This window comes from Nesoenas mayeri (genome assembly GCF_963082525.1).
Source record: "Nesoenas mayeri genome assembly, chromosome: 2".
Classification (NCBI taxonomy): Eukaryota; Metazoa; Chordata; class Aves; order Columbiformes; family Columbidae; genus Nesoenas; species Nesoenas mayeri.
The window spans coordinates 28,083,803-28,099,404 of NC_137543.1; the positions used below are offsets into that span (position 1 = coordinate 28,083,803).

At 37.5% G+C, this 15,602-nt stretch overlaps 1 protein-coding gene across 1 annotated transcript; it reads right to left on the reverse strand.

Moving 5' to 3' along the window:
• Positions 1 to 704: 704 nt before the first annotated feature.
• Positions 705 to 12,836, reverse strand: LOC308053262 (Y+L amino acid transporter 2-like; the record flags this gene model as incomplete). Its single annotated transcript, XM_080364119.1, has 9 exons — positions 705 to 796; positions 1,481 to 1,664; positions 3,533 to 3,682; positions 4,962 to 5,058; positions 5,370 to 5,473; positions 6,241 to 6,364; positions 7,321 to 7,465; positions 10,082 to 10,207; positions 12,335 to 12,836. The coding sequence occupies 9 exons, from the start codon at positions 12,834 to 12,836 to the stop codon at positions 705 to 707; spliced, it is 1,524 nt and encodes a 507-aa protein (XP_080220245.1).
• Positions 12,837 to 15,602: the final 2,766 nt, after the last annotated feature.

The following is a 15,602-nucleotide window of genomic DNA, read 5'->3' on the forward strand; positions in this document are numbered from 1 at the left end:
CTGGAATACGACTCAGTCCCTTACAGTGTTCCAGGGTGTTCTGTTGGAAAGCAAAAGTACTGCAGTTACAATGGTATAGTTTGTTTGTTGAAAATACTTGTTCTGCAAAAGTGTAATGAATGTGGGATATAGTCAAATGAGAATTTCTCACAGAATTTAAGTGGCCAAAAACTTTGGGTAAAATATGTGTGCTGGGAATTACACATCAGAATAGTCTAACGCTAATCCCACACTCAAAGCATGTCTACCAGTTTGGATTGTGTATTTTTTACTTTGGCTAAGGATTTAGTTATATTTTTAAAAGTACACTGTGGCTTCTATTTCCCAACTTGTGTTTTGGATCTTGCAAATATCTGGCCTGTCTTTTGTTATATTTATCAATTTATTTCTTAGGATTCTGACCGGACCTAATACTTTCATTTTTGCTTTTGCAATTATCCTAATATTTAGCAGTTAACTACTAATAAATTTTTGTTCATACAGTGCTTTGTAGTTTCAAAGAGTCACACAATAACTCACTATTAATCAACAGAATTTAAAAAAAAATTCTGTTAAAAAAAAGTTATTTATAAAACAAAGACAAATCAACAAACATCAAACTGATGCATAGTACAGTGGTTAGTGCTTTAGTATAACTGAATACATGGGGAGAACTTCAGATTATATAAATTGATCCAGGTGCAGCCCTCATTGTCAAGGCAACTCTATCTCCCCTTAGTTGCTTTATGTTCCGTGTCTATGTCCAGATCTGACAGAGCACAGTAGAAGAGCATCTGAACGTATTTTGTTGTTGCAACTGTAATACATATCAAAAATGTGTAGCTGAGACAAAGTTATAATATATCTTAGACAAATACATGGATTTTGATTAATTTGAAACCACTACACAAATACCAGTAAAAACTTAAAACACCTTAATGGGATTAAGCACGTTATAAACAGCTAAAGGCAAAAGGAGCTCAATAATTAAACAGAAAATCTTGTTTAATCTAAGTTTCATCAACACTTTCATTGAATTATCAGACTGATAGCTGAGTTCAAACTGAATAAAAATATTAAATTTTGATTTTTCGAGATTGCCTGAATTTGAGGAGTCAAAACTAACCTTCAGACCAGTAATTAATTATTTCATAATTTAAGAAAGTGCATGTACTCCTCTGACTCAGTGAAGCAATGATGTTTCAGTATTTCTGCCTTCAGGGTACCAAACTGCATTCATACATGGCTTTTATTGCATCAACATAGTCAAATGGCTTAACACCACAAATATTAGATGGCCACATTATAGCCACATATTGGGCTGTTTTGTACAGGTTTGTTTCAGGACCCTATGATGAAGCAAATGATCTCAGACATGCCATATACAGTACAGTAAAACTTCATAAAGAAAAAAGATTTCAAGAAAAAAATATTCTTTCTCTCTTCCAATCAAGCATGCAAGATTTTGGCACAGTGACTAGGACAAGATGATGTTGCTTACCAGAGAGCTGCTGTAGATATTTAGGTCGTTTTTCAACTGGCAGATAAACTCCCAAATAGTATGCAGGAACCCCTGAGAGGGCAATGCCAATGCCAATAATGGAACTGAGTGTGTCACTGTAGAGAGGAAAAATGACCAGGAAAAGGGAACATAAACAGTATACTATAGGGAAGAAGAGATTAAGCTGTGGAGACAAAAAAAAAAATCCAACATTTATTAAAAGATGCAGTAAAAGATTCTACTGTAAAAATGTCAAGCTTTTCAGATTAAAATTAGACAGTCAATAATAAAAATACAACTATTGACTATATGACTACCATGTACTGTATCTTTTGGCTGCCTAAAGTCAGTACAATTTGCCAGCTTCTGTGAACACCGCTGAGAGCCTCTGATCTGGTACGCACCTGAGTATCTGCTCATTTTGTTGTATTCAGGCCTGCCAAGCTCAGTTCCTTTCCAATTAGTGTGAGATCAATCTTTGAAAGCAGTACTTTAAAACTGAGCAGCAGTGGCTGGTACTGCCTCTAATTTCCATTACAAATTTTAATTGTAAGCTTGATTGAGAACTAAGTGAGCTGGATTTTCAATTGACATGTGGATGCTACAAAAGTAACGGACTCAGTTAAAGCTATTTTGCCTGGGCACTTAATAAATATAATACAATAAATACAGAAAGTTGCAATAACCTCTTTGTGGATTTATTTTTTCACTAAAATATTTTTTCACTGGTTGTCATAATGAGCTTTCTCAAAAGTCCAGGAGCTGACATTTGAATAGTAGCTGAAAATCCCGAGAATTTACTGGTTTAAATACTTCTTTTTTCTTATAAAGTTTAAAAATGTAAGTTGATGAAAACCAACTTCTACGTTTCAGAAAAGGAAAAAGTTTATGCAGAGTTGTGATGTTGACTAAACTGGCAAATGCTGATAGGAACTAACCAGTCATTATCTATAATCTAACTGTAATCCTTGCTCTAGTATAGCCCATAGTAAAACTGCCAATAAGGCAAGATTTAATCTTTATCTTCCACATATTTTGGGGGAGAGTTTGTAAATGAAGTGTGAACATGCTTCAGAAAAATTTGGTCTGCTCTGGAAGACTGGAAGGTTTTCGAGCAGTAGGTGCTTTGCTTGAACTGCATATTTTATAATCTGGGTGTTGCACCTAAACAGAAAAAAATGTGTTGGTAAAAATCATGCAGGAGGTTAGGGAGAGAAAGCGACAAGAAATAAATGTTTAGATACGGTGTTAGCTTGGATTTCTCATAATTTCTACTGCATCACTGGAGAGCTGAAATGCAGGCCATGGAGCCAAGAGAGTGCAGGGAAACGGATGCCAGCACGTGGTTTTGTGTGCCTGGGGGAAGCTCTGCATTTCCATCCCTGCTTCCCAGACAATCACTGGATTACAACTAGAAACAAGTTTTAGGCACTCTTTGTTTCTGTGCAGTCACCCTCTCCTAACTGATAGCTGGACAGTCTTCTGCAATCAGTCATTAAACTTGGATTTTACCATCTATGACCACTATACAGTGGGAGGGAACAATCAAAATATATTTGATTATTCAAGCTTTTGAACTTCTGCATGAGCAGAATTTTGGGCATTTATGGCCTTTGGAGGGGTTTTGCTGAATTTGTTAAGTCACATAATTTTGATCAGAGTGTGAACTTCCCTGGAGAACCCATCCTAGCTCAGCAGAGGTCCGCTGTGAACAAAACGAAAGGGGCTTGTTCCAGGATGGACCAAGAACACCAGATATTTATTTATTCTGTATTTATTTTGACATAAAGACAGTTATAAGATTGAATGAAAGGAAAATGAGATGATAAATATCATTTAAACCTCACAGCAAAAGTACCAGAACAGATGCTCTTCTGGAAACTCAAATGGCTTTTGCTCTTTCATTTCTTTTCTTGTATGTTAAAGGAAATTCTATGCCTGAAAAAAACAGGCTATAAAATAACTGTTAATGTTACAGCTGTGGCACTATGGGTCACATAAACACATACCTTAGCTGTTTTTTAGGGCTTGTTTACTCTCTTGTTTACTTACTTTAATAGGCCGTGGTCTATGTGGCTGAGTATATCTCAAATATATTAGTCCTGCGATAGACAGACCCACAAAGAGCCAGTAATTGAAGCAGTAGTAATTAATGAGGAGAAAAACATCTTCCACAAGGAGATAAAGCATAGTCATTAAGCCCTAAAGATAATAAGAACAAAGACTTTTAAATGTGAAAATAAATACACCTTACAAAATGAAGAGGTAGTAAAGTTATAAAACAGCCTGTTTCCAACATATGTGTCTGGGCTTAGGAGACCAGGTCTGAAGAGGTCTAGGTTTTGTAAAGTTGTGCTTCAGCACCAGCAGGAACCCTCCTAAGAAGGCAGATGAGGAGACCTAGGCTCAGCTGCGCTGTGGAGAAGGCTGGTAAGAAGCTTTCTATAGGCAGCAGCTTGATCTGTTCTTCTGGTTGGCTTCAGTCTGAAAGCAAACTTTTAATGTAGTTTCACTGTTGAAGGCCCCCACAGCTCATCCATACATTGAGACTATTAGAGTAAATTCTGTGGTACACAAGTATGCTCTGGAATGGAAATGCCTGCATGGAAATACCTAAAATATCAGGAATTTAATGTCTGTTTTAACAGACGAGCAGAAAAAAATTCCACTGTGAAAAACATGAATAGTGGCATATTAAGGGAGCATAGCTCATCTTACTGGTGCAAACAGAATGTCTCTGAGAAGAGTATTTATAATAAGATCGTAACTTTTAGTAAATTATTTTATGTCAAACAGAACCGGTATGATAATCTATATGTAACACAGGGCAATGGAAGACACTCAATAAAATACATGTTCAAATAAGCAGCAGTGAAATGTGTTTGAATAATTCCACCTTCTCTGTTTGTACATATCCTCTCCCTTATTTTAACCTATTAGTTGTATGGGTTATTTATTAAAATCATTTACACTGATTTTATACCTTATAGTTCCTCAATTTTGTGTCACAAGATTAATTTGTACAGTGATAGCAGCAAAAAGTCAACATGGTTATAGGCATCCAATGGTAGGAATTTAATTTTAAGTGCTTTGTCACTGCTGTTACAACTAGAGTCCTAGAAAATCAGCCTGTGGCAGTGTCTGAGATGTTCCTGCCGTATTGTTGTTCAGTGACACTCTGAAAACTCACATAAAGACTTTAACAGCTCCTGCTTATGCTGTTATGTCTTTAGTCATTCTATGTTTTCTAAGTAATGCTATTGTACTTCTCACTAAGCTTGTTCAGAGGGCATATGAATGTGAATCAAGCCATTCTCTTTCCACTGAAAAAAAGTCCCACCAGACAAAATAACACCAACTCCCTCAGTGTGTTTTAGAGATTGTGGGCATTTGAGGAAGATTTCTCCAGCCCAGGAGAAACACTGGGCAGAGGCGACGTGTTGTACTCTCTGGGTCCCAGGGCAGGCCCAAGGCCACTCACATTGAAGAGGAGAGCAGGGACTGGTGTGAAACGCTTTACATGAATCAAGCTCAGACTGTCAGGCAGGTGTCCTTCTCTGGCTCCGACATAAAAAAGCCTGAAAAAAAAGAATTAGAAAACTCAACCAGACACTGAGCCAAGAAATACCTTGTTGCTTTCTGACAAAAGCATCATTAATTATTTTATTGCTCTATTATATATGCTGCTCTCTTCTTAAGTGGCTTTAGTTTACCAATTGGTGCTGATCATGAGAAGACACTCCAGATCATAACAATCATTCCATCATAAATAAATAACTTGAGGTGGCAAAAATTATGTCACTTTTACAATGTAAAAGAATGTAAATAATGTAGATTAATAATAAATTATTAATTTAAATTTATTCAAAATAAATATTATATTTCATACCTAGATGCTGCAATAATTGATGAGTTTAAGCCACTATAGCAAGACATGGCCACTGCTATAGGAATTATCCACTTGACATAGCTAAGGGTTTCACTACCAAACGCCTGTAACAGAAAAAGAAAACGGTAGTGAGGCCTGTTACATTGAGCATGTGGACAATCCTAAGAAACTCTCATGAAAACACTCCAGCTCAAAATAGCATCATAGCCTATGCTTTACTATGACACCAATAAGAACTTTGGAAATTAGAATTTGGAAAAACTGATCAGTATTGAAACAAAAATGTCAGATATATTAAAAAAAAGGTGGTTTTTTAATGTATAATTTCTAAGTCTAGATCAAGTCAATGAGATAATAGATTAAGATGTATTGACTTTAATGTATTCTGACAAACCTTGACTGTAGTAATCCATGAGTTATAACTATACTTGTATATAAAAGAGCGATAAGGTTTTAAAAAGCATTTCAATGCATATTTCTGTGTTGAAAATATTGCTGTAATCCTGCAGCAAACATCACACACTGTATATCAGAATGATAACAAAAACCTCTGGTTCTTAAACTGCCTAGACTTTCCATAGCTCTTTCTCTGTCTGGCCCTGGTGAAAGCATCTTCTACAATGAAGTACTGTTAGGAGCAGGTTTTACAGAGTTTATATGAGGATTTTACAAGAACAGATTTGCTGGACACATGCTTTATATGCACCTTCTAATATACTCTTACTCTTACATGAAAACAAAGTTTAAAACAAAGAAAAAATATTCAACATGGAAATATTTCAATTGTTTTGCCAATAAGTATGCTACCTGAGATTCTTCCGCAGTGTCATCCATACAGTAACTTTTGTTTTACTTATTTTATACAACTTACCACAGCCACTGCATCACTTGTGAGGAGAACTGACATGTCCAAAACTACATAGTATGCTATATTAGTCAGCAAGTAAATAATAGTCACAATAGGCATTGAAATTGCAATAGAAATGGGTAGATTTCTGCAAAAGGAAAGTGCCAAAATTATTTCATGTTCTTTAAATAAGAAATATTTAAATAGAAGATTATTCCCAAATTCAAATGTTTGTGAATAGATACCTCCATCACTTTTTGTAATCTGTCATTTTGTTATCGTGGGGTTACAAAATAAAGAACAACCATGTGTGGAACAATTCTATAGGCAGCTTTGTTTGCTGCTTGTGGGTCTACCACCAGTCTTAGAGAAAAAACCATACATATATACTTGTCGTTTTTATATACTGTCTCTTATATGAAGCAATTTAAGAGAGCATTTAAGCAATGAGATTTAAATGCACGCTTTGGTGTTTTCTTGATTGTAATATTTTTTTCCTGACTCATAACCTAAGAAAAGGTGGACTACAGCAGTCTGAGCAGGTGAGCTCAGCACTCCCACGGATTGGACAACCCTCTGGAGACAAGGAGATGGTATTTCTAGTGCCACTGTGGACTTCTTTATTTTTTACTTAACATTTCATCTTTAGGAAAATTAAACATTTTGCCCATAAACAGTAATGCTGAAGATCACAAGATAAACCAGCCATAAACCTGACACAGTCTTACTCTATGGATGGAAAATAAAATAACTGTTCCATGTGACTGAAAAGAAATACGGAATTTTAGAGGGCTAGATGGACCCTCACTTTTTCCTGCTTTCAGCATGGGTTTGTTCTTCTCCTTTAAAAATTCTGGCCTAAAGTGTAAGGTGCAATATACATATATGCAGACAAGTGATTTATTAGTGTGATACAACCAATGAGAGAGGAAGATAATCAGGAAGAGTTTTCACACTTATTGCTTCTTTGGAAAGAAGAAGATTTTTACTGAGAAAATAGTTTGACTAATTTCTAATCAGAAATAAATACAGAGCAGCTTGTCCTTCCATCACCTGTCTTACCAGGACATTCTTTAGTGATTCAAAGGAAAAGCACACATTTACCTCTCGGGATTCTGCATTTCCTCAGTGACATAGTTGAGCGTGTCCCATCCTGAATAGGAGAAGAGGGCTGAGTAGAGAGCCAGTGCAATCATCCCTGGGTTTGTAGTTGAGCCCTCGAATGGAGCTCTCAAGTTTTCTGTTTCTCCTGTAAAAACAGCAAATACCAATTGCCTGTTACGTTTCAAGGATTATGATGTAGAAGGACACTATACTAAAAGTCTTGGCTAACCAATAGGAACCGAAACCCCACTGCATCCAAACTACATTACTATTTCTGAAAGCACGCAGCTTATATTTTCACTTGACAAATAGAAAAGTTTCAGTCAGACGTTCAGACAGCTACATTTGTACCGGGAGACAGTAGAAGACGTTTTCCCATGTTTGTTATTTGGATGTGACTTGTGTAATTCTACCAGAATTTACAGCACACTCGTCTCCCAGCATCGCCGTCCAGCTTGCCACAGGAGGGAGCTGTACTGAGGTCGTGCCATGCCCTGCCAGCCAGGCAGATGCAGCTGAGAAAACCAGTTTCAATTCCTGAATCTGTCTCATATTTCTTCCTCACATCTGTGCTTTCATTTTCATTGGATGAATTAGTGACCACTGGAGGGGGAACTCCTAGAGATATGGTCCTCAGTGCACTGCTCTGCCTCACAAAGGTGTTCCCTGAAATTAAGAGGAGACTTGAAAATCTTTCCTTTCAAAATCCTCCTCTAGTTTAGCTCAGTCGGTTGAGATGACAACCTGCAGAATGTTGCAAAATAGATGAAATGTTAATGAAACTACATAAGCTTTCACTGCAGTTCTGGAAAGGGGAAGAAAGGCCTTACTGAGTTCGCAGAAGGAAAGTGAACTATCCAATATAAATGGAAGTGGGTCAAGTATTAAGGAAGGCAGAAACATCCTGAAACCTCTATTAGGGAAGAAAGTAAGGTCTTTGTTGTAAAATGAAACAATTTCACTCTGTGGTTAAACTAAAGTTTATAGATACCACGAAACCAATTCAGTCTTTGAAGAGCAGTAACTACCAGGAGACTATTCAAACTGAGGAAGGTGAAGCTACAAGATATACACCACACACTTTGAGGAAGAAAATAGTTGGAAGCAAAATAAAAAGAAAAATCCAAATGGGCCAAGAAAAGCTATTTTTTTTTTCTTAAAAACAAAAACCTGGAGACAGCTCATATTAAAAATCAGATACATTCACAGTGTTTTAAAACAAGAGTTGTATCTGAGCACACCAGAAGGAATACAGCAGGGCTAAAATATAGTAACTGTTCATTTTATTAAAACAGCTGCTGAGTTTAAGGGAGTGCATTGACCCAATAACAGTTTGCTCCAGAAGTCTACATCATTCCTCTTCCCAATCCTTTCTCAGTCCTTTCTGTATTTAAGTGCTTAGTTCTGCTTAAATAAAGCAGAGATGAGACCTTTGCTACCAGTAAAAGCCCTCAGCATTTTGTGTTCCTCACAATACTTTTTCCTCTCTGCCTTCACCCTCTCTGACCCCATGGAGCAGCGCTAAGCACCCAGTTGGGTTACATACAGCAGAGGGAACAGCCCCTGGCCCAAAATGCATCGTTTTAGCTGCCTGCCAATGAGCAGCTGGGAGGTTTGAAGGTGATGATTTAAAGCATGGGTAAATTTGTGACTGTGGGAACAGGAAAAAGCTCCTATAGGGGTGAAATCATGGACTCACACCTTTTTAAAACTGCAGCACCTTGTTTTATAAGAGGGACTACTCATTCATGTAACCATGTTTTTCTTGTGCATCTTCTCATTCCTGCCCTTAGGACTGGGTTTACTTGTTTAGGTTTCTTTAAACTTGAACAAACCAGTGACAAATGATGTGCACAGATAGTGGCTAAACAAAAAAAACTTTCATAAAGTCTGGTGTAGCTTTGCAAAGTAAGAGCTGATGCAGCTGCGGCTAAATAAAGGAGAAGGCCAGCAAACATGGAAAAGCAACATGCTCATTAGGTGTTACAAGCCAGTTTCAGCAGGAGAAAAAGACAATTCCCAAATTGAAGAGGGAAAACCATCTTTATTTTAGTTGAATAAAGATACAATGACTATTTAAGAATTTCATGGGAAGGGAAAATGAAGAAACCTTAGTAACTAAGCAACAGAGCTAGAGTTGGAAGAGACTTCACTGTATCAGAGACCCAAATTAACAAAATCAAATCTATTGTCATATGCAAAAACCATAGGTAGCACCAGAACAAACTGGTCTCCAGCTCCTCAATGTATTCAGTTTAGTCCTGTTACTACTGATACAAGGTGGCTCATCTGTCCTGTGATGTCTTATGAAACCACAGTGATTCACCAGGCTGCACTATTAGTCTTCTCCCTTGTTTCTAGGAACAAGCATGTCCTGTCACCACTGAAGAAAAGGACAAGAGTTCCTCCCCCCAACCCTCTCCCCTCACAGGCTGCTGTGGTGGCTCTCTGGAGAGCAGTGGGTGAGGAGGGATGCGAAGGACATGCCCAGCAATTTCTGTTATACTGTCCTGTCAACTATCAACTTTAGCCTTTAACAACGAGTGGTGTGTGTTGCTTTGCCACACTAAGAGTAGAAGAATAATTAAACCCCTACTGCTTATCAAGCCCTAAAATCCCTCTTCCTATGGCATACAGTTCTTTTTCCAAAATAAATAACATTTCATATATAAGTCTTAAGGCATCTGATCTTCCGGCACGGATTTTGAAACTCATATAGTGTTAATTTTTAAGAATTCAAGTAAATTAAAAATATTCTTACCTTTACCAATTTTGTAAAGACCAACAGCTATCACCAAGATAAGAGCCAGAAGTTTTGCATATGTGAAAATATCTTGTACACGGGTTCCCCACTTTACATTAACACAATTAATAAATGTTAAGGAACCTATAGAGAAAAAGAAGGACGAATGCTGCATGAGAACACTGATATTTCATATCACATAAAGCAAATTTCAAATATATCCTTCCAGATATCACCCTTCTTTCAAGACATAAAACAAAATCAAATTTCACTATTTCAAGACCCCCTAGATTTATTGAAACAAATAAAATACATGATTTAAAAGTTATACCATAGTTTTTGGAAGATACTGTTTTCATGACAGTAGGTAAGACAAAACACATCCGATTTTGAATTTCAGGACTAGCTCCTGATCCTTTTAAATAATATTTAGATTTTATTAAAGCTAGTAGAGTTTCTCACTTTCAGAAGGTAAGGTTTCTCAATCTTTTATTTGCGCTGAATTTCTTTCTGAAGTTCTCCCTGCTAATTTGAGCTCTAGTCTACATACAGAGTAAGGACAGATTCTACACCAAAATGTTTGGGTGCGGTTTACAAGAAAATGAATTGAGCCAGGCCAGCATGCTGTTCCTCTGGGCCCGTGGTTTAGGAGCTGTGCCACTTTGACCCAAAGTCTGAAGATTACAGAAGTACTTGCTTACAGAGTTCTCCCAAGCTTCAGTTTTGATAGAATCTAAGAGAAATAACAAATTAGTGAGCTTGCAGAGAGTGGGTGGGATTAATTAATTCTCCTTTCCTCTTTTTGCCACATGATTTGCATTCATCTGCTGTGACGAGCCCTGCTGCTCGGGTCGGCAGGTTCACCAGGAGCTGAGCTGTCTACCTACCTTGTCTTGCTCTAGCACACACACACATGGCATCATGGGCAGTGTATCTCTCTTGCAGCTCCATAATTCAAAACAGAGGTAGATGAGGAAAGGACTGGCTACTTATTGGAATCAGGTGTGAAGCCCAGCTGCTGGAGAAGACAGCGGGCCAAATGGGGCATGGGTGGTCCAGAGCGCTCTCAAGCATGGATCAGAATGGGCTATTTCTTCTCTGCCAGACTTGTTGGTCTTTTCTTCTGTTTCTTTGACCTGCCTATAATCTACACTTCAGTTTTGAAAGAAAGAAAAATGGCTTTGTAACGCTTAAAATGAAAACCATTTAGAAACCTTTCTATATAGTAAGGAAATTAGCGTCTAACCACAGATGCTCACAGAATTTCTTGCCTTTATTACCATAAGTGACTGCAAATTTAACAGTGTTCTGTCACCTGTCAAATTAATAATAAACCTATTTACAGAAATGGGACCTGATTTGCCCACACTATTTCCTATTAATATACCAATGTTGTCCAACATAGATAGATTTTTGGTTTTATTCTGGTATTAAAAAAACCCAAAAGGTTACTGAATGATTGTTCATGTCTAGTGTCAGGTTTGAATATAATTTTAAACCTGTCTGTAAATAATGAATTCTGTAAACATTGCTCTAGTAAGTGTGGCATATATATTGAAGTAAGATTTTTATGCTCTATAGTTTAAAAAACCTGCTTAGTAGAAATAAACCATATACCTTTTTTTTTTTTTTTAAGTACAGTAGTATATACCAGTAACTGTTAGAATTATAGGTCTGTGTCTTGGAAATTATAAAGTATTGACTGAAGCTTTTGATCCTGAACATTCAGGAGTCACTTGTGATGCTATAAAGTGCTTAGAGCTATTTGTCCATCTACTAGAGGACAGATTTGTAATACTTATTTGTGTGTTCACTTAAGACATACATTCATGACCAGGTCGAGTCTGCAGAGTGTCTGATTACACTACACAGTTTTTCCAGAGACAATACTCATATTAGGCAGAGTATTTCTAATTCCATATGAATGTTTAGATTTTTGTTCATGTTTTACGATTTGCAAGAAATGGGGACAGAGGGCATGGACCAAATGTCGCCTGTGAATTAGGCCAATGATTCACAGAGATAAATGTATCTATCTTTAATCATCAGTCACAGTTTCCCCCAGCCAAATTGTTGTAATTCTCCTCTCTCCTCTAATAAACTCAGCTCCAAATAAAATCCATCCGAATAAAAGATTATTAGTTCCTAAGAATGTGTTTTAGAGAGGCAAAAATTATTTTTACAGAAGGCGAAGTAAGAGAAATTCAGAAAAATCTCTCTGGAAACCTACAATTGTAATTCTTGACTTCTAGAAATCATAACTTTACTTACAAATACAAGCAGCTGCAATCAATCTGACTGCATCATACGGTGGCTCACAATGAGGAAAAATTGGTTGAACAATATAGTTAGCAAACGTGATTGCTATCACTGCCTGAGTTGTTGGTTCGATAATTAGCAAGGAAGACCACAATCTGATGAAGGCCACAAAGGCACCAAATGCTTCCAGGATATAGGCATAACTGGCTCCAGATTTAACGATGGTTGTTCCCAACTCAGCATAACACAAAGCTCCAAACAGTGAAAACATCCCACCGAGTGCCCAGATGACTAAGGAGAGTCCATAAGAAGCACTGTACATTAAAACACCTCTGGGTGATACAAATATCCCAGAGCCAATCATGTTCCCTACAATTAAAGATATTCCATTTAGTAATGTGATTTCTTTTTTCATCTGCATTTTTTCACTTGTGTCTGCCATGTTGTCCATTTCAGCTTTTCCATTCTTAGTTTTGGATTTTTTATTAAAGCATTTTCTCCACGAAGCTGGCATCTTCAACTACCATTACCTGAAAACAAGAGGAGAGACCATCTTTTGTAACACACATGGCATCAGAGACTTGGATAAGATAATTAGTATACAAGGCATAAATGGTGCAAAGAACAATTGTTTTGTCTTTATCTTGCAGTCTAGGATCCACATACTAGTGGACTTTCTGAACTTTCATTTTTCCCTCCCTTTTTAATGGATGTGAGGCCACTCTCTTTGTTTATATATCCTGAACCTTTCATGAACTCTTAGTTCACTTTTATTATCTATCTTGAATTGTAATTCTATGTTATGATATTGAAGTCATCTTAGGGACAAAAGAGACACCGTGCCCCTGGAAACATGTTCTAATACAGCTGGAGTGTCCCCCACAGTTATACGTCTCTCTAAATTTTACTCTCATCCCAGGAAGAGCTTGGCTTTATTATTATTTGTTTCACCAAATCACATCATCTAAAATGATATGCGGAGGAACACGAGAAAAGAGAGAAAATCATACCAAAAACTCCAGCCTCGGGAGGCTAATATTAATGTAAAGACAAAGAAAAGAACTTTAGCTGTTCTTAGAGAAGAGATTGGTGCTGCAGTGAATAATGAAGCTTGTTTAGTTACTAACGTCACTTGACTTCTGGGCAGAAGCCACCAACATGCACAGGGATTGAGGTTTGAACACCCTGGTCCTGGAACATTTTTGTACAAGGGGGTCCAACAAAACACTTCTGTAAAAGCTTCCTTGCTACGGTGCTCACGAGGCGCAATCCGAGTATGCTGGGAACTGGGGAAAATGATGTAACTGTATAGCTGTTTCAGTAAATCAGCCTTGTACACACATCACACTGCTCTGGGGCTGAGGTCCTCAGGGATAGGGAAGGCAAGCATAACAGCCAGGACTGCAGCAACTGTCTCAGTTCTCAGGTCCTGCTGATTCATTACGATGCCTACCTAAAACAATGACTTTTTTTTGGTGCCAGTCTCAAAAGAAATTAATTTCTCCTTCCTTTCCCCTCTCCACACACACTCTAAATTACTTCCAAAGAAAACTTCCTCAAATTGGGCTAAGCTAAAGTGAAGTTCTCTGAGTAGAACAAAGCTCCTCCACGGGACACTGGCCAAAAACACCTGATCACAAATTTATGTTGTTAAAACATGGGTCAATGGCCAATTTAAAACCAACAACCTGCCTTCCACAGACTTCCCAAAAGGTTTGCTTTCCTTTGTAAAGTGTGTCTCTTTTAGCAGCCCTTAACAACTTATAATTATATGTGTTCTTTTCCAGCTTTTTTGGTACAACTCAGTTTCCTAGTTGATCAAATAACTAAGGAAGCCTGATGAGGATTAAAGATTAAAAGGTATCAAACTCTTTTTACAGGTTAAATGCTTTTCTCATCCCAATGGCACCTCATCTAACTGCAGGAGCATTGTAGGAGCACTGGACTAAAGTTTAATTCTTGCAATGCGTGTTCAAGTGTGACTGCTCAGTCTCCCACCTTTGGCTGACCTCCTCTTCACACACAAGTGACTCCTCTTACTTCTCACTTTGTCCCTTTACAAATAAAAAAACCATCACCTTGGTCTGTGGGAGGACTTTCAGGCATCCAATACCTGAAAATATCTTCCTAAAAACTCCTGATAAACATTCCCAGTTTCCTACTATTAACACATATTTTCTGCCTGTGTGAAAGAAAGGAGGGAAAAGAAACTGCCCCCACTGCCCCCACTGAAATACCAGCTGATACTTCCAGAACCTCCTGGTTTCATTTCTGCCTTCCATGGCTATGAGAAATGTTGGCAGAAACCCCCTCCTGTGATCATATCTGTCCAGGAGCCCATCAGGACAGCAGCATGCCAGAAATTTTGGCGAAACTCTGTATTAATACTACTTTGGTAGCAGACCTGGTTTAAAATCACCTTGTGCTTTTTGTGTCTGATGTGGGATTTTTTTTTTAAATTTTTATTTTTAAATATGGGTCATTCAGAGCACTGGTTCTGAGCCAAAATGCACAAATTTTAAGTGCTTACAGCTCAAATGGAGCAAGAATTTAAAATGAAGCTGTTCCCAAGGTGATGTGAATGTGGGGCTATGTAAGCAGTGATCAAAACCAATGGCTATCAGTTCTCCTGGAATGAAGTCTCACTGATAAAGAAGTTATTTTCCTGTAAAGTAAGACATATAATGCAACTGTTAGATTGTCACTAGTAGAGACAACTTGCGCACATACTATCAAACCTGAACTTTGATGTCTAGTGTCGATGACCCAGGAGCTAAAGGGAATTAGAGCATTTAAGCTGGCAATGCTACCTGAGTCTAGTAGAACTTTTACGATCTGTAGCTTTCATGAGAGCAAAAAGGTAAAGATTAAATTATTTTTATAAGTAACACTATGTTTGGCATATTTTTTCTTCTCTCTTGTGCTAACAAAAGGTTATTCCAGATCTCTAAAAATGTGTAACCAGAGCTGTGTTGGGAAATATTTCTTTCATAAATAAATGACTGTGGATGAAACCATTTTGAAAGAAAAACAATTAGAAGAAGAAACAGTTCACACTTCTGTACTTTGAGAGATGTCACATTAGCAAAACTTTTAACCAGACTCTGAACGAGTCCACGAATAGGTACAGCCTGAGAACCAAAGGATGAGTGATTCAGTTTCCATAATCAAGATGTGTAACTCCATTGTAGTAAAGTTACTCCAATTTATATCGGCTGAAAATCTGCAAGAACCATAACAGCTGTAAAAAGTTGCCTTCTTACAGGGGGCTGGCCATTTT